Here is a 19715-nt window from a genome sequence, read left to right on the forward strand (position 1 = left end):
TCTGTATGTAACGTTTCCTTGGACAGATTTTCATGTGTATATTTCCCTCTCCTTTTCATTCATTTCCTGCACCACTCTCTTGTTTCTTTCCTCTTCTTCTTTAAACACAGTGCCAAAGTCAATGCTAGAAATGTTTTACTTGCATTTGTTGCCATTCCCACAATTCTCCAGACACAGTATACACAAACAGCATCTGCTTTAAATGTGAGGTTCGTTTGACAAACTTTATGGTACGGTATATGTACAGGCTTGTTTGACAAATTTGTGGCTAGATTAGAGTGAATTTGACAAACAAGTCTAATCGTTTACAAGGGCCTTAAGGTGTACGTCCACAGAACACAGCATTTCCAGATTGAGTTTTCCAAATTCCCCCATAATAGTTGAGAAAATTTCCCAGTATACTATTTCGGCACCTTATCCCTAAATATCTTAAATCTACCTGTTCCTTTAAACTATTATTGTTATCAGTGTTGCCAGCTTGAAGATGTGGAATTTTGTGTTTAGGGCCATGAAATCTTCGTACGTGTCAAAAAGTTGTAGTTCATAAACAAAAATTTTTAATTTGTAATGAAAAACAATTGCCTGGCCAGAAAAATACAGCCGTATTATGTTCGAGTGATGGATACCATCTCGTAGTAGGATTGCGGTTCCTGTGTGGTCCTCTTTGCTGATAGTCCACAAAATTTCGGGCGTGCAGCCGCATAAATTCGTTCTTCTAATATTTCGGCTGAATACCGTCGAGCCATCTATCTTCAGAGTGCAAGTGCCACGTCATCGGAAGGGCGCAGGACGCTGTCTTTGTGCGTAAACAAACGGCTGGCGACTGCGGCATACTGGGTCCGCTGCCTGCCTTCCGCATCTACCCCGGCAGGGAGTTGTACCAGTCGTCGTCGCAGACACTCTGTCCCTCGTAAACTACGAGAGCTTTTAAGCGACAAACAAATTGATAAAGGACGCCATGTGAGATTGTAAATCTACTCCACCATTATCCATTTTGCAGTGCATGTTACCGCCGCATCGGTCGCCAGTTACTGTATACATGGTACCAAATTCAGGAAGGGCCTGTTTAATGTGCGCCAGATCAAGTTCAAACGGTAACAAATGAACTTTTATTGTTCTGAGACCTAACCCAGCACAAGTAGTGGTAACACGACACATCGCCTGTTCTTGTCTTGTACTCGGCATCCCCGTTCGTCAAGTACATAACCCTTTGGCAAATTTCCTCGTTCCTCAATGTCACCGTGTACACGTTACTCAGGAAGTCGTATACCATTCCAAAAACATTTTCTTCCGTTATTTTATAAGTTCCGGAGAACCAATCGTCAGATTCGTAAATTTTTGGACGCTCAGTACCAAAACTGAAACCGAACTTCAACGTATACCTCCGCACTTGAGACTCCAGTTCAAATTAGACAGTAAGTATCAAAACACGCGCACAAAGAAACGCCAGTGAGCAGCACTGCGGGAGCACTGGGCACGCACAACCGACAGCTATGACGGCGCGGCTGCGACTGGTCTTCATTTCAATCATTCACAGGACCAGCGTGTTTTCTTTTTCTTCTTTATACATAATGCTGAAGTCAAAGCAGGAAATGCCTTGTCTGCATTGGTAGCATTCTCAATTAAGTGTGTAAATACTTCACAACACTAACTGCGTCCTTTTCAGAAGTAAAGTTAAATTGATGAACTTGCTGGCACATTTTCATTTTTGAGTAATTTTTGAGAACATATCTCGTGGAGCGCAGTGGTCGGGCAAGAAGCACTTTAAGAATGGGCGCAAACAGTCTCGACGACAAAAACATCTATTTTGATGGTAACCGGTTTCAATCAATTTTTGGCCGTCCTCAGATGGTAGGCACTGGCAGTGAATGGCAGTGAATGGAGCTACAACACCCGCTATAATCTGCCACCACCTACCATCATGGTGTGATGGTGAGGGTGGTCAAAAACTGACCGAAACTAGTTACCGTCAAACCGTTTGCGGTAGAGACTGTTTGTGTCCATTTTTAATGTATGAGTTCGTTTGACAAGCCCGTGGATAGGAAAGAGCGAATCTTACAAACAAATTTGACCATGTATGGATCCTTCGAACGTTCAACCAATTTGTCAGACATTTCGTGTTTGCCAAATCATTTGAGTGTGAGCTGCTTTGTTTGGCGTGTTTATGAAACACACCCTGTGACTGAAGTGTTTGAGAGAAACTTTGATTGACCGTCTATGTGAAAAACAAGTTTGACTGTGTACACTTGTGTTTTTCAAAAAAGGTCAGTTGCTTGCCAGACTTTGAAGCTGACAGACCGTGCGAATACTGGTGTTTGTTTTTGTTTACCTCTTGTATCATCGGTTTCCACGTTTCTGTATATTGAAATCAAAGGATTACAGCGACAGAAACAAAGATCACAGTCCGTTACCGAAATGGTAGAAGTCTTGCATCTTTCCCATCCAAAAATTACACAGCGAGACGTACAGAAAAAAAAGCAAAAGTCTATGCACGGCATATAAGCCGGAGTGCAACCACATACATATAGTGCAACTAACTGATATAGTCTTTTAATACCTCATTCTTTGCTTCACATGTTTGCTTAATAATGTCCTCCGTTGCTAGATATCCCAAAGTTAAAGGACCTGCAAAAGTATAGTATTTATTGACAATTCTAGTTTGTCAAACCTTCAATATATTGAAGCAACCTAACGCTATCAATGACATTGACAAAAATTGTCAGTTGACAATGAGATATTACAATGGTAAGTTGTCGAACACACAAAAGAAAGCTTGTGCTGCAGTTATATGAGTTATAGCTTTGAGGCAACAGAAAACAACGAAAAAGACGAAATGAGTCTGAGAATGCCTGAAAAAAAAAGAACCCACTGCTCACATGTTAATTTAATGACTGAAGTCAGAACCATGGACACGAAAGATTTCATAAATTGTTTACCGATGATAGAGAAGCAAACTACGTTAGAGAAGCAATCACAGTCGACAAGAGATTAGGAGTAACGTAGAGATTTCTGATGACAGGCAGGTCATTCTAGTGCCCGAAGTTTAGTTCTGTAATATCGGCTAGCACAGTTCGTAAAATTCTGTGGAAACCTGTGAAGCAATTATATCTAACCGGCAAGAACCTTTCGCTACGTTATAATTTGGTGAAATTTACGTATATTTAGCAGATCTCTTACTAGCCATTGCAGATGTATGACGTATTTTTCTAACTGGAAGCGTTTTTTTCTAAATTGCCATGTAATACTCCAATCTATACTATATTTTCAAATTAATGAAATAAGCAATGTCATAGGGAATCCTTCGTTAACCATCATAAAGCAGTATAGACAATGATTATTCTTGCACAGGCTTATTAAAATATTTGTAGATTAAAAGACTGCTTAAAAACTAAATCTGAGAAGACGGCCGTATATTGAAAAATAAACGTGCACACTAACGACATGTAGCTGGTTCCTGAGTCCCTGTTAACATCTGAATGGAGAATATTATCAACCTATCAATACTTGACCTCACACGTTCAGTATGTATTGATAATACTGAGAATGTGAGGTCCATCAGTACTGCTCTTCAGTACTTCTAGTATTGAAAATACGTCAATAGGCGCCCTCAGGCGGTCGATATATTGATAGTGTCACAATATTATTGAACGTGTGAGAGCCGCTTTATCGATAATCGCTGAGGAATAGGGATACATTGTCAAGGAACTGTGTCTTCTTTTCAACGTGAGTGCGAAATAATTTTAACAGGTTACTGTAAGTCTGACTCTCGACTCTGAGAAATTTGACATGATCGTCAGGTTCTAAGTGTAATTTTTTCTTTAACAAATTTGCATGGGTATAATAATCTCTCAGTTTCAACAGTTTATGGATCAGTGTCTTGTTTACTTTTTCTTTTTTTATAAACAGTGCTAAAGCCAAAGCAAGAAATGCTTTGCTGCATTGGTAGTCATTCGCACTTGTCTAAATACTTCGTGGCATGATATGCACAGCGTGACAGCTGCTTCAGAAATGATGTTAAATTTGACGATCTTGATTGATACATCTGCCTGGTTGTTTGACAAACATTTAAAATGCAAAGAACAAATATGACAAACAAATTGGATTTTTTACAGAACCGTTTAGAACTGCTGTCTACTTCCGCGTGCCGATAACGTGTCTGGTCTGGTGATTCTCCTAGTTGCACTTGTTCTACCGCCAGATGGCAGCCACACTAGACTTGTTTTTTTTTATTTTTTTTCATTTTGAGAATAGTTGATGGTGATGCACTGAAACGCCAAAGAAACTGGTATAGGCATGCGTATTCAAATACAGAGATGTGTAAACGGGCAGAATATGACGCTGCAGTAGGCAACGCGTCGTTGCTACAATGGCAGGTTATCAATTTGAACGCGGTGTTATAGTCGGCGCACGAGCGATGGGACACAGCATCTTCGAGGTAGCGATGAAGTGGGCATCTTCCCGTACGACCATTTCACGAGTGTACCGTGAATATCAGGAATACGGTAAAACATCAAATCTCCGACATCGCTGCGGCAGGAAAAAGGTCTTGCAAGAGTGAGACCAGCGAAGACTGAAAAGAATCGGCGACACAAAGCTTTACGACTCGCCTGGGCCGGTCATCACCGACATTGCACTGTTGATGACTGGGTACATGTTGCCTGGTTGGACGAGTCTCGTTTCAAATTGTATCGAGCTGATGGGTGTGCATGGCTGTGGAGACAACCTCATGAATCCATGGACCCTGCATGTCAGCAGGGGACCGTTCAAGCTGGTGGAAACTGTGTAATGGTGTGGGGAGTGTGCAGTTGGAGTGATATGGAACCCCCTGATACGTCTAGATACGTCTCTGACAAGTGACACGCACGTAAGCGTCCTGTCTGGATCACCTGCATCCATTCCTGCCCATTTTGTATTCTGACGGACTTGGGCAGTTACAACAGGACAATGCGATATCCCACACGGCCAGAATAGCTACAGAGTGGCTCCAGGAACACTCTTCTGAGTTTAAACACTTCCGCTGTCCGCAATGAGCATTATTGAGCATATCTGGGATGCCTTACAACCCCCCCCCCCCTCGTACTCTTACGGATTTATGGACAGACCCGCAGGATTCATGGTGTCAATTCCCTCCAGCACTACTTCAGACATTAGTCGAGTCCATGCCAGGTCGCGTTGCTGCACTTATGCGCGTTCGCGGAGGCGCTACACGATGTTAGGCAGGTGCATCAGTTTCTTTCGCTCTTCAATGTGTGAAGTGGTTGGCTTTGGGCGGTGGTATTCCTTCATGGTTTCAGTCAACACTGCCTAGAAGCTAACAGGTGTGTGTTTGCTGCATTACTATTTTCTGTTTCTCTCTGTTTTGTACAAGTCCTTTCCTTGTGGTAAATGTTTGTAATAATTGCAGTTAGGATCGTTATTAAACATTTCAATACATAAGGTGATTTCAGTTTCAATTATGAAAAACATTCTTCTGCTGTAGCGAAAGCACGAAGTGCAAGTTAAGTTGTTTGCACTGCTGGAGGCAGCAGGGGATTCCTCCCTCGTCCAATGGATTCCAGCTTTACTTCAACTAAAGTTCATTATTGTATAAAACGATCTCACAAACCTAACATGAATCACTTTGCTCTCCAATTCTCCAGTATTGTAAACCTCTGGAGCACAAATGAGGGAACATTAGTGTTTAAATAGCAATGGGATAATAACTCTTGAGTCTGTTAATATCAACTTAACTTTTATGTCATATTACATAGTAGTTTCTTCTTCAGGTAGGCTCGATGGCCTAAGAGATATAATTCCCTATGGTTGGTTGTAGTAGGATAAACAGGTTTACCTCCTGTGCTGAATGTTAATATTTGGATTAATAGTCCCACCTGAATATATTTCCAATCATAATTCACAAGTAAAACAAGATTGTGATACTTCTTACTACAGGCCAGAACAGATTTCAGACTTGTGATCGAGTGAAATGTGCGCAAAAACTAACTCGGATACAATGTGACTAGTGATGCATATGTTGCATCGCAGTTCAAAGGTGCTACAAGTACATATCGATTGATTACATTGACAAATAAATATTTTATGACATTTACACTGCAGAAGTTATTAAAATTAGAGTTAATATTTATTTAAATAGTAATAATGACAGATTTGAATCGACTCAAATCTTTCATAATTGAAGAGAACAGAACTTTTCATATTTTTATGTATTTTGTTATTATGTGTTGTAGTAGATTTGTACCTCAGTGAAATAATTTTCAATAATTTATCTAATCATACCAAAGAAAACCAAAATTTATACAATTTCTGAAGTACTTTTGTGTACTTTGTGATTTGGTCATCCGCGTGTGTCGGGTATGCTGAGTATATGTATGTATCAGGAACTCTGATTATTTGTGTGTATTGTGTATTCCAGTTGTGGTGAAAATAGGGTCATTTATAAGTTCCATTACACTCTGAACTCTATGTGGGGACCGGCTTGCTTCGCTCCCTCTTACCCCATCTGGCAGTCAGCCAACTTACAGTTAACTTTTTGTGACAATACCTGTTACAGTAGACTGTGAATCTCATGTTGTGTTGTTGAGCTTGATTGCAAAAAATGTTTGATAAAGTGATAGCTATACTTCCTGGGAGAAACTGTGTTAGAATACTGAGTGAACTGTGGAAAGCAATTAACAATATCATTGAAGCTGCTCCTGATAAATAATTTGTAACATCAAATGACATTATTAAATGTGAAAATGTCAAGTTTCGTTACTTCATACGAGTACTGCATGCACTTCTGATAGGGCAGCTGCATCCCCTCCTTCTGGAAAGGACTTCACAAACCGAACTTGCAGCCTGCACCACCACATAGTCAGACTTATCAATTTAGAATCAATCTGAAGAAAGGTGGCACATATAATGGAGACATTACAAGCAACTGCATCCGAAAATTTTTGCCATGAAATCTCAAAGCTATTAAATCACAAAACCCAATTATGAATTGCCACTCCTCTGGCTCAGATTTGGGGTCACTCCTGAGGTAAAGATGTTTAACCCACTCCGATCGCCGGCCGCGGTGGTCTCGCGGTTCTAGGCGCACAGTCCAGAACCGTGCGACTGCTACGGTCGCAGGTTCGAATCCTGCCTCGGACATGGATGTGTGTGATGTCCTTAGGTTAGTTACGTTTAAGTAGTTTTAAGTTGTAGGGGACTGATGACCACAGCAGTTGAGTCCCATAGTGCTCAGAGCCATTTGAACCCACTCTGATCCTCTCCCTGCGCACTTACTGGGCATTGTTTGCTTCCTCATTCATGCATCTTCTTACATATTTGATAAATAAGCCTGCTTTATAATGAACCAAACAGACTGCCGTGGTGCAGTGGCTGCTGGCAATTTTGCACCTTTCATGAGCATTTGTCACACTTCTCCTGTTATTTATCCACAAACTAAATATGTAGGACCTACTTGGATCTGTTCCATATGGAGGTGCATCACAAGCTGGTTTATAAATAAATAAAGATGGAAGTGAACTACAAGATTGGCAGAACTATATTTATTGACAGTGGTTGTTTGGGTATATACGTGTTAGGCTTCATGTCTCCATTGTGGTCTTAAGCAAATGTCAATTTGGCAAGAAGCCTTTGAGACATTCACAATGTCCTGTGTTTCTGAATTATAAACACAAATTTTATCTTCAGTTGCCGTTAGCTGAACTCATGCATCTACTTCATCTGTCTCACATAAGTGTAACATTGACTTTTTTTGCTTTTTCTTGGACATTCTTCTGAGAGAATTGAGCATTTATTGACATTTACTAAGAATATAACTAGAGGCCAACAACATTGTTGTTCAATATGTAATTAAAAGTGAATACTCACACATAACTTTAATCCTTGTTTTGCAATATCTTCTTCACTTTATCCAGTAGGGCAGAATTTTCCCAAAGGAGATAGCTTTCTGACTTAAAAATAAGCAAATGCATAATACTTGTGTAAATACTGTACCTCTAGTAGTAAAAAACATCTTAGCAGTGGAAATCTCGATGATTCTGGTTTACTGGAATGCCTTAAAATTATAGTTACACTTGCAATACATAAAAAGGGGAGACAGAGACACACACCTACTAGATAATTACAAGTCCATATCAAATGTGCCAATCATGTCAAAAATAATAGAGCATTAATGATACGAATATAATAGAGGGAAACATTCCACGTGGGAAAAATATATCTAAAAACAAAGATGATGTGACTTACCCGAACGAAAATGCTGGCAGGTCGATAGACACACAAACATACACACGAAATTCAAGCTTTCACAACAAACTGTTGCTTCATCAGGAAAGAGGGAAGGATATGTGTGTGTGTGTGTGCAAGTGTATACCTGTCCTTTTTTCCCCCCAAGGTAAGTCTTTCCGCTCCCGGGATTGGAATGACTCCTTACCCTCTCCCTTAAAACCCACATCCTTTCGTCTTTCCCTCTCCTTCCCTCTTTCCTGATGAAGCAACAGTTTGTTGCGAAAGCTTGAATTTCGTGTGTATGTTTTTTTTTTTTTTTTTTTGTGTGTCTATCGACCTGCCAGCGTTTTCGTTCGGTAAGTCACATCATCTTTGTTTTTAGATATATAATAGAGCATTATGTAGATAAAAAATTTGCATACTTTTTGAAAATAATATGTTGCTAAATGAAAGCCAGGTTTGATTTAGAATAAATTCTCAAGCTTGAATGCAGTTAACTGCAATCCATAATGTGTAAAACAAAGGAAAGGTAACCACTCACCTGTAGCTGACTGAAGAAGATGAAGTACCCAGCTACATTTATAGACTCTGATACTAGTAAAAAAAGGGGGGGGGGGGCTAGCATATTATGGTACTGTAGGTAAGCCACTACATTTAATTGTTTCCTATACAAGCAACAATTAGTGTGTGTTAATGAGGAGGTGTCAAAATTCATGTAAATAAGGATTCCCACAGGGTTCTCTTCTTTTGGCACTTCGTCTTTATCATGTATGTCAACTACTAGAGGTAAGTGAATGTCCTGTATGCTAATTATATGACATTAATCACATTTGGAGAGAATTTTCAAGTAGTTTTAGATGAAAATAAAGAGATAGTTGAGAATAGTTGCCATCGGGTAAGAGTTAACTTATGTGTAAACAAGCCAGAAATGGAGAGAATTTATCTTAATCATAGCACTAATGTATATTACTTCCCCCAGAAAAATTCAGAATTAATGTAATTAATAGCATGATTTTCAATTATTACTTTTCTTATTATTGAGAGGAGAGATATTGTTATGGTTGGTGTCTGGCAAAGTATCATGCACGGGTCAATCCATGTACCACTGCTTGGTTCATGGTTAGCAGAAAAATTTCAGTTCAGATGGTAGCAGGTATGAAATGAAATAGCTCCGAAATTGCAGGCTCTGACATGTTTTTCCAAGAGCCAGTAATTACAGCCATACAACACAAGACCAATCATATAAACTATGAAACACTGTTCGCAACGATTTGCTTTGTCTATCTTATGATGCCTTGTTTCATCTGTAGTTGTAGTATTGTGTTCTGTTATAACGAAATTTATCAGTATCAAATGGTGTATTCAGAAGGCAAAAGAAAAGGAATTAGATGTAGGCCTGTCATAGGATTAAGCCCCAAAGAATCCTTTAAAAATCATTTAAGGGAAGTTAGTGTAATGATACCCCAGGCTTCTATTTATATAGCTGTATAATATAAGCCAAATGAAACATATAAAAATAAACCTTGACATCCAATGTACATTTGTACAGTACAAGGAACTGCTGCAAACTCGACATACTGTTTTCAAGGCTTTCAGTAATAAATAAAGGCAATAAACACCAAAACTTGTATCTACATAGTACACTGCCACAAACAGTAAAAACCCAGGATTAAAAGTAAAGCATACTCTTTGATTGAAGAATTACTTCACAGTAATGTGAATGACTTGACAGTTAGTAAAAGGCCCTGGTCGCTAGCAGAAACTGTATTATGTACTGATTACTTGTTCATATATGTTCATGTATAATTTACTAATTAAAGTAATATGTAAATTTGTTATGTGAAACTGGAAAGGAGTATGGCATACTTTATCATATACATAAGTTTATATGTAATGATAAGTACTTGTAAAAGTATGTATTTTTGTGTAAATGTATTTATATAAATCTAAAACTTTGACTGACAAACTCAACGGCATGGAAAGCATACTGAAAGGCTAATAAAGGTTGTGACCTATTCTGGACATGCAAAGTGACCACGTACAAAGTCTGAAATGGACCATTTCACTTGTCAACATTGCATTTTACTCTTTTTTCATAAAATTGTGCTGGGAGTGTGCAGATTTGGCGGTAATCTGTTCTCATTTCTTTTCAGCTGCAATGCCTTTCATAAATTGTGTGTAAAAACGTAGTGTAAAAAGGAATTAAGTGAATTTTAAATAACTTCATTTCCACATGGAAAATATGTTTTTTCTACAACTTCTGTTCAGTTCAAGTTTGATGATCAAGGAGAGAAATGACTATGTTTTTTTTAACCTTAAGATATAATGTGGGTTTTTGGGTGTAGTTACACATGGGGATTCATAACTTTTGAAACATATTTTTATAGTGAGCCCAGTTAACATACTATATTTGGTTAGTATTCCATTTCCTTTTTCTTACAATGAAAATTGTATTAATTTTCTGTAGTATTGATCCCCTAAAAGGATCTGGCTGTAAGAATAGTGCACCTATATGTTTATTCACTGCACTAGCTGCTAAACTATGATGAGAAGGATGTGTGGGCTGATGAAATTGTTTTAGCATTTATTTCTATGTGTATTTTCTATTAAATATGTTTGGATAGTTAATAGCAGGATAGAAGAAAATTGGATCAAACAAAAGCAAATTGATGTCAAAGAATGTGCACAGCATTCACTAATAATTAACTTGGTATCAGAGTAAACAATAGAGTTAAAAAGTTGATGGAAATGGAAAGATTAGAATTTGTAAAGCAGGCAGTATAATTTTTGGTGCAGTATGTTTCTAGATGTGAAATTATTAATCCAAGGTAGAAGAACGTGGAGGACAACATTAAATTAGTCAAATCAATTAATGACTTTATGAAAAAACTTAAACTGTAGAGGTAAACGAAAATATTTTCCCCAGGCAAATCATCTGGTAACTTTTTCCCCATTGAAGATAATTGTTGGGTGCCTCACAATAGATCAGATTTCATAAAGTCTCCACCAATCAATAAATAAACAAGCTATTTTTAGGTATGATCTAAATATCTGTTGCCTATTTTATGACATTCTGAAATACGGTATTGTTGTGAACAGTCACGAGCTGCAGACATGTGACTGGCCACGCAATGTCGGCTGTGGTGCTGGGGAGGGTGCTACTGTCAGTACTGTGCGAGTGACGGACCCACGGACGCGACAGACCACTCCATCTGCACTGCCGCCCTCCAGGTATACCTTCTGTTAGCATCTTTCGCTGTCAGCTGCTGTGCATTACTGCTTTATACTGTAGTGATGAGATTTTTATTTCTTTTTTTAATTACTTTAATTTTAAAACTTATGAGCATTCAGAAATGATTTACGGTAGCAGTTTTTTGAACTTTGTTCATTAATGAAAATGAGTCAATATACATGGGACCTCTCAGTCTACTCCCCACTGTCATCAATGCACTGCTGTCACCTTCTTGGCAACTTCATTATTGCATCACCATTATTTGTTGGTACTATGCACCTACTTCTGGACATTTGTCTGGAGGTCTTCATTGTTGCCAAACCTCTTACCTCACAGCCCATCCATCATGTTATCAAATAAAGTATAATCAAGTGACGCAAGACCCAGTAAATATGCTGGTTTGGCACAACAGTGAATGCTAGTGATGTCAACTTTCCAGTTATGGCATTGTTGGTGTGGGGCTGTGCATTGTTGCCCTGGAGGAGCACTTCATTCAACTACTTTCCCTGCCTTCTTTGCTAAATTTTGCTTTTAACTCATATAGGGGTGTCATAGTACAGCCCACTGTTGACACAAAGTCAATGTTTCACGGAGACAGTGATGTTGACAGATGACCAGTGCTCACGTACTTGCATGCAGATTCCCTTCAACTAGTGAACCAGTTTTAAACAGTCTTTTATGTAGGAGCTTCTTGACCACACATCACAGTCAAACATTTATGAATTTCACAAAAACCTTGCAGTCCATTTTTATCCTTGATAGTCACCTTCCATCTTGAGCCTAGATTTCTCTCTTTAACAACAAATAAGTGCAGTCCTGTCACAATACACAGTGTTCACAGCTGTCATCTAGCATCTGACTGGTGTACTATACTCATAATCAGTACATCGTAAATAGTTTTAATGATATTTGTAGAACTATGAAGTTGTAAATCATTTCCAAATGCCCCTAGTACATAAGTGCACTGTGTTCTATGAATCACACAAAGTGTAGTCACATTCCCATTATACTGGATGCTATAAGTATTTAGAGCTGAATAGATTGACAGTCATTCCACATCCTTGGAGTTACTCTACAGAACACAATGAATGAATGAATGTATTCATTGGAAAGATGTAAGATAGCTTCATGTAAGAAAATCTGTTACTTGCACTAGTTTTCTCTCTGGAGAAGTACATAAAAGCTATGAAAGTAAAAATCATGAGTCTGATGTTTTGCTTTAGTATTGTATCATTTTTGTCCCAGTTGTTATATCTTCAGTATGCAGCTTCTTGATTTGATGTCAGGTTGTAACAGAGACTTATGACTGAGGATGTGAACCTCGTGTGTGTGTGCGCAAGCGCGTGCGCGTGTTTGTGTGTGTGTGTGTGTTCGAATTTGGAATTTCCACTGTTGCAGCATTACTCTAAAATGTCTACTTGTAATGCATATGATGCACATCACCATATTCTGTATCTGTAAACTTTGTGTACTGAATAATTGGTTGGAAACGTAATTATGTCCTACAGCTGGATCTTCAAATGTGATATGTTTTTTTGCACATTCATTATCCCACTTAATACCTCTTTTCTCATTCTTGTTTAATGATCTGTGTTAGTAGCGAGATATTTTAAATGTTATATTAACTGAATACATTGTTGGTGCTAGGCAGAATGTGGCAATAAAAACAGAAAAGGAAACACAGTCTTGTTGCAAAATAGCAAGATAGTGGTTTTTTAATTTTATTTTAAATATTGTTGATTTGAGAACTCAGTATCTCTCTATTGTTTTCTGGATGCTGTCAGTATTCAAATTTGCTGTAAACTTTTATTAAAAAAAGCTACACAAATATCATCTTCCCTAGCACTATCAAATATATTCCAAAATTTGATAAGACAAATTATCTTGAAGCTGCAAAGTAGATACAACAAGCCCAGAAGTGAAAATTGAAGAAAATGAAACTTCCAAGTGAATGAAAATGGAATTACTCCACACATTATTTAAAAATGTTGCACTTTGAAAATTCCTGGCAGATTAAAACTGTGTGCCGGACCAAGACTCAAACTCGGGACCTTTGCCTGTCTTGGGCAAGTGCTCTACCATCTGAGCTACCAAAGCACAACTCACACCCCATCTTCACAGCTTTACTTCTGCCAGTACCTCGTCTCCTACTTTCCAGACTTTACAGAAGCTCTCCTGCGAACCTTGCAGAACTAGCACTCCTGAAAGAAAGGATATTGCGGAGACATGGCTTAAACACAGCCTGGGGGATGTTTCCAGACTGTGATTTTCACTCTGCAGCAGAGTGTGCACTGATATGAAATTTCCTGGCAGATTAAAACTGTGTGTCGGACCCAGACTTGAACTCGGAACCTTTGCCTTTCGCGGGCAAGTGCTCTACCATCTGAGCTACCCAAGCATGACTCACGCCCCGTCCTCACAGCTTTACTTCTGCCAGTATCTCGTCTCCTACTTTCCAAACTTTACAGAAGCTCTCCTGTGCATTTTATGCTCAAAATTTTTCTATTTCATTTGTGAATCTCAGAAGAAGCACTCCTTGAAATACCATGCAGACTGAAACAATTATTATGATACTGAAGGATAAGGATATACATAATTAGATGTCATCTTGGATAGTAAATAATTAGAATCTTGTAACAGGAAAGGTACTGAAGTACACATCAGAAATTGAATGTAATCTGAGAAATCACTGTTTCATCATTCCTCTGGATCATTCCTCTAATTTTTGCAACTCAGAATTTCACAATACTTCTCTTGCTATTGCTGTATATGCCAGTTGTCACTACAGGAGAGAATGATCTTTATGGATCTGCTTCAGAGAGCTACGGTAGTCGCGCCTCAGTTATGAAATATATTTTTGCAGTGATAAAATTTTCAAAATTCTTGTTATAAGTGACATTTGTATTTTGATGCAGGACTCCAGTTGCAATCTCTAGAGGACAACAGGAGCAACAACGCCAACAACAAGAAGAAATTGTTAAGGTATTAAAAGAATCTTAAATTTGATCATAGGATTAAATATGTTTTTCTTGTTAAAAATTCTCTATTTGTTTTATTTAATGTCACTGTTATGTAGTGTAGAACAGTGTCATAAAATCATTATATATTCAGATAACTTATTGTCTTGGTTTTCCTGTTTTAAACGAAATTTAATCTCACTACTCATGCTTCCATATCCACTCCTTTAATGTATCTACGATAGTCTTTTCAAATTGTTAAGAAGTTGAATCTATGAAAATATTTTTCCTGCTTGGATGGATATTTCTTTCATCTTTTTTTCTCTTGTGGGCAGAGAAAGGGGGATACATTATTACTAGCATTGACCTCAGCAATTCCAGAATAATCTTTGTTTTTACTTCACTTTGATGTTTTGTATGAACACCATAGGTGGTCTCAAAATTACGTTAGTGTTACTGAATAGCATGTTGCGGAAAATGATGAATAAACTTCCAGTAGCCACCTTGCTTCTAGCCTTGATTGACAAAGCTGATTTTATCTTGATTCTTATGATTTTATTTTTAGGGTCACTTAACCTTCTTTGACTTAGTTCTACCAAATTTTGGGAGAACTGTCATGTGTCGCCTACTTTCTGCCACAGTATATTGGTGCAGTCCTTGCCATCTTCAGGTGTATACTGGCAAATGTATCTCTAGCTCCAGTATTAAAAACCCCACTGGCACAAGCATGGTGTATTCTTAAGTCTTGTACTTGAGCGCATGCATCTCTACTGCAAGAATGTACATTGCTCCTAGCACCTTGTATGGGAGAAATTCACTTTATCGATGTCAGATTGATTTCCTTTGTTCAGCAAAATTGCAACAGCATGTTGGCTACACAAAGCACAAGGATTCTCAATTACAGGATTCTTTTCAGCAACCAGATGTAGATCAATGTATCAGCCAATGAGTTCCTCAAACAATATTATGAAAGGGAAGTTGCTACTCACCATATAGTGAAGCTGCTGAGTCGCAGAGAGGCAGAACAAAAAGATTGTCACAAATAAAGCAATCAGCCATTAAGGCCTTCGTCAACAATAGACGTAGACACACACGCACAGTGTGGTTTCACTTGCCTGAGACTGCAGTCGTGTGTGTGTCTGTGTGTGTGTTTGTGTGTGTGTATTGTTAATGAAGGCCTTAATGGCCGAAAGCTTCATTTGTGAGTCTTTTTGTTTTGCCTATCTGCGACTCAGCATCTCCACTATATGGTGAGTAGCAACTTTCCTTTTCATTATATTGTTACATTCCATCCTGAACTTTCCATTGTTAAAGGTCCTCAAACAGTTGTGTTGCCACTGATTGCTTAATGATGTAGTTCCAAAAGCTCAAGTATGGGCATCAATTTTTGTTCTATTATAGTCCATTAAATGACCAGTAGAAATACACTATTCAGTAATAGCAGATATGCTAGCTTGGAGGAGATGAGTATGCTTCTGGTACTTTACAATGGAAAATCCAAGATGGAATAATGACAGTATTATGAAAAGGACAGATTGCTACTCACCATATAGCGGAGATGCAGATTTGCAGACAAGCACAACAAAATGTTTTTGTTTTGGTTGGCAGGAGAGCCAACACCGTGTTACTAGAGGAGGCCGAAAGGCACGCGTTTTAGCTCACACAGGCTGGCGTGAGGTCTGGAACAGGACAAGGAAATTAGAATTTAGAAAAAAGGACGTAGCTGGTGGAATCCTTAACTTTAATCCATTAATGGTGAACGTCGGTCTCGACGGTACATGATTCACAATATCAGTAGTAACTGATAATGGCGCCTTGCTAGGTCGTAGCAAATGACGTAGCTGAAGGCTATGCTAAACTATCGTCTCGGCAAATTAGAGTGTATTTTGTCAGTGAACCATCGCTAGCAAAGTCGGTTGTACAACTGGGATGATTGCTAGGAAGTCTCTCTAGACCTGCCGTGTGGTGGCGCTCGGTATGCAATCACTGATAGTGGCGATACGCGGGTCCGACGTATACTAACGGACCGCGGCCAATTTAAAGGCTACCACCTAGCAAGTGTGGTGTCTGGCGGTGACACCACAGTTTTTGTGCAAGCTTTTGACTGCTATCTTTCAGACTAATCAGGAGCAGTTAAATTATGTATTGAACCACATGCACCATCAGGAGTGCATCCCAGAGCAACAGGAACATACTTGTCTCCTCCAGTCCAGCCAGTCTGTTTTGCTAAACACTATACTTCTGCCAGTGTACATTTGAACATGTCCTAAGGATCTTAGCTGAAATATGGTGACAGGAAGTTGCTGACATCCAGGCATTCATGGAATACTCTATATGCTGGGAAAGTTTTAAATGTCATTTCTTTGGCATTGTTTGTGGTTCATTGTGGACACAGTGATGTGTATTAGCTTCACCTTATTACACATGTAATTACACACAAAACTCTATTCAACACATGGTATCATAATGAAGTATGGATTAGAAAAGCCTTGTTTATACCAGGTGCAAAACATGAAGTGTGGTTTACATTTCTGCATATACAGGGTGTTTCAAAAATGACCGGTATATTTGAAACGGCAATAAAAACTAAACGAGCAGCGATAGAAATACACCGTTTGTTGCAATATGCTTGGGACAACAGTACATTTTCAGGCGGACAAACATTCGAAATTACAGTAGTTACAATTTTCAACAACAGATGGCGCTGCAAGTGATGTGAAAGATATAGACAACAACGCAGTCTGTGGGTGCGCCATTCTGTACATCGTCTTTCTGCTGTAAGCGTGTGCTGTTCACAACGTGCAAGTGTGCTGTGGACAACATGGTTTATTCCTTAGAACAGAGGACTTTTCTGGTGTTGGAATTCCACCGCCTAGAACACAGTGTTGTTGCAACAAGACGAAGTTTTCAATGGAGGTTTAATGTAACCAAAGGACCGAAAAGCGATACAATAAAGGATCTGTTTGCAAAATTTCAACGGACTGGGAACGTGACGGATGAACGTGCTGCAAAGGTAGGGCGACCGCGTACGGCAACCAGAGAGGGCAACGCGCAGCTAGTGCAGCAGGTGATCCAACAGCGGCCTCGGGTTTCCGTTCGCCGTGTTGCAGCTGCGGTCCAAATGACGCCAACGTCCACGTATCGTCTCATGCGCCAGAGTTTACACCTCTATCCATACAAAATTCAAACGCGGCAACCCCTCAGCGCCGCTACCATTGCTGCACGAGAGACATTCGCTAATGATATAGTGCACAGGATTGATGATGGCGATATGCATGTGGGCAGCATTTGGTTTACTGACAAAGCTTACTTTTACCTGGACGGCTTCGTCAATAAACAGAACTGGCGCATATGGGGAACCGAAAAGCCCCATGTTGCAGTCCCATCGTCCCTGCATCCTCAAAAAGTACTGGTCTGGGCCGCCATTTCTTCCAAAGGAATCATTGGCCCATTTTTCAGATCCGAAACGATTACTGCATCACGCTATCTGGACATTCTTCGTGAATTTGTGGCGGTACAAACTGCCTTAGACGACACTGCGAACACCTCGTGGTTTATGCAAGATGGTGCCCGGCCACATCGCACGGCCGACGTCTTTAATTTCCTGAATGAATGTTTCGATGATCGTGTGATTGCTTTGGGCTATCCGAAACATACAGGAGGCGGCGTGGATTGGCCTCCCTATTCGCCAGACATGAACCCCTGTGACTTCTTTCTGTGGGGACACTTGAAAGACCAGGTGTACCGCCAGAATCCAGAAACAATTGAACAGCTGAAGCAGTACATCTCATCTGCATGTGAAGCCATTCCGCCAGACACGTTGTCAAAGGTTTCGGGTAATTTCATTCAGAGACTACGCCATATTATTGCTACACATGGTGGATATGTGGAAAATATCGTACTATAGAGTTTCCCAGACTGCAGCGCCATCTGTTGTTGACAATTGTAACTACTGTAATTTCGAAAGTTTGTCTGCCTGAAAATGTACTGTTGTCCCAAGCATATTGCAACAAACGGTGTATTTCTATCGCTGCTCGTTTAGTTTTTATTGCCGTTTCAAATATACCGGTCATTTTTGAAACACCCTGTACATCAGGCGTAAGGTGGAATTTTGTTTATTACAGTGGCTCTTTGGGTCTTCCGCCACTACATGGTAAACAACTTCAGTTTTTTCACAGCTGCAAATGCACATTGGTGATAATGAATTTCCATGTCACAGACATTATATTGTTAATATTTGTGTAACACATGCTCATTTTTTATTTACCACTTAGGAATGGTCTCAAGCTGAAACTAGTTATGGAAAATAATAAATTGTCACACCATATAACAAAGTGTAGCTAAGGGGGGAAAATGTATTCATCATTTTTCACTAATACATTGACTGACAAACATATCATAGACAAAACTATTATATGCCTTTGAAATTACCAGTCTTGACCAGTTTATTAGTGAATTTTACAGCAATAATTTGAGAAAGATGTTTAAATGTTTTTAGTGACTAGTAACATTTGTACATGCTTTTGATTGCCATCTGCTAGACTAATCAGAAATAGTGGAAAAAGATAAGTATTTTGGATTATTCATATTGAGAACAGTTATATTTTTACTTCTGAAAAGAAGCTTAGTTTGTTTATTGGTTTATCGTGTGTCATTTCCTACAATAAAAATTTCAATGTGTATAACTTGTGCTTCTGATAACAGGAAAGTAAACTTGAATAAGCCAGCTCAGATATGGCATCATATTTTGGGGTAATTCATCACTGAGGAATAAAGTATTTCTTGCACAAAAGCGTGTAATCAGAATAATAACTGGAGTCCACCCAAGATCATCCTGCAGACATTTATTTAAGGATCTAGGGATATTCACAGTAGCTTCTCAGTATATATACTCTCTTCTGAAATTTGTTATTAACAACCAAACCCAATTCAAAAGTAATAGCAGTGTGCATAACTACAATACTAGGAGAAAGGATGATCTTCACTATTCAAGACTAAATCTAACTTTGGCACAGAAAGGGGTGAATTATACTGGCACAAACTTTGGCACAGAAAGGGGTGAATTATACTGGCACAAACTTTGGTCACTTACCAAATAGTATCAAAAGTCTGACAGATAACCAACAAGTATTTAAGAAGAAATTAAAAGAATTTCTGAATGACAACTCCTTCTACTCCATAGAGGAATTTTTATATATAAATTAATTTTAAAAATATATATATATTAAAAAATAAAAAAAATAAAAAGTAAATAAAAAACACAAAAAAATAAAAAAGTTGTTAAATTAACTTAATTATATCATGTA

General features: G+C 38.7%; 1 protein-coding gene across 1 annotated transcript in view; it reads left to right on the plus strand.

Moving 5' to 3' along the window:
* Positions 1–19715, plus strand: part of LOC126248749 (uncharacterized) — a 340818-nt gene that overhangs the window by 214856 nt on the left and 106247 nt on the right. Inside the window, exons 3-4 of the mRNA XM_049950088.1 lie at positions 11320–11451; positions 14368–14434. Coding sequence (XP_049806045.1) covers positions 11320–11451; positions 14368–14434 — 199 coding nt within the window. The remainder of the gene's footprint in view (positions 1–11319; positions 11452–14367; positions 14435–19715) is intronic.

This window comes from Schistocerca nitens, chromosome 1 (assembly GCF_023898315.1).
Source record: "Schistocerca nitens isolate TAMUIC-IGC-003100 chromosome 1, iqSchNite1.1, whole genome shotgun sequence".
Classification (NCBI taxonomy): domain Eukaryota; kingdom Metazoa; phylum Arthropoda; class Insecta; order Orthoptera; family Acrididae; genus Schistocerca; species Schistocerca nitens.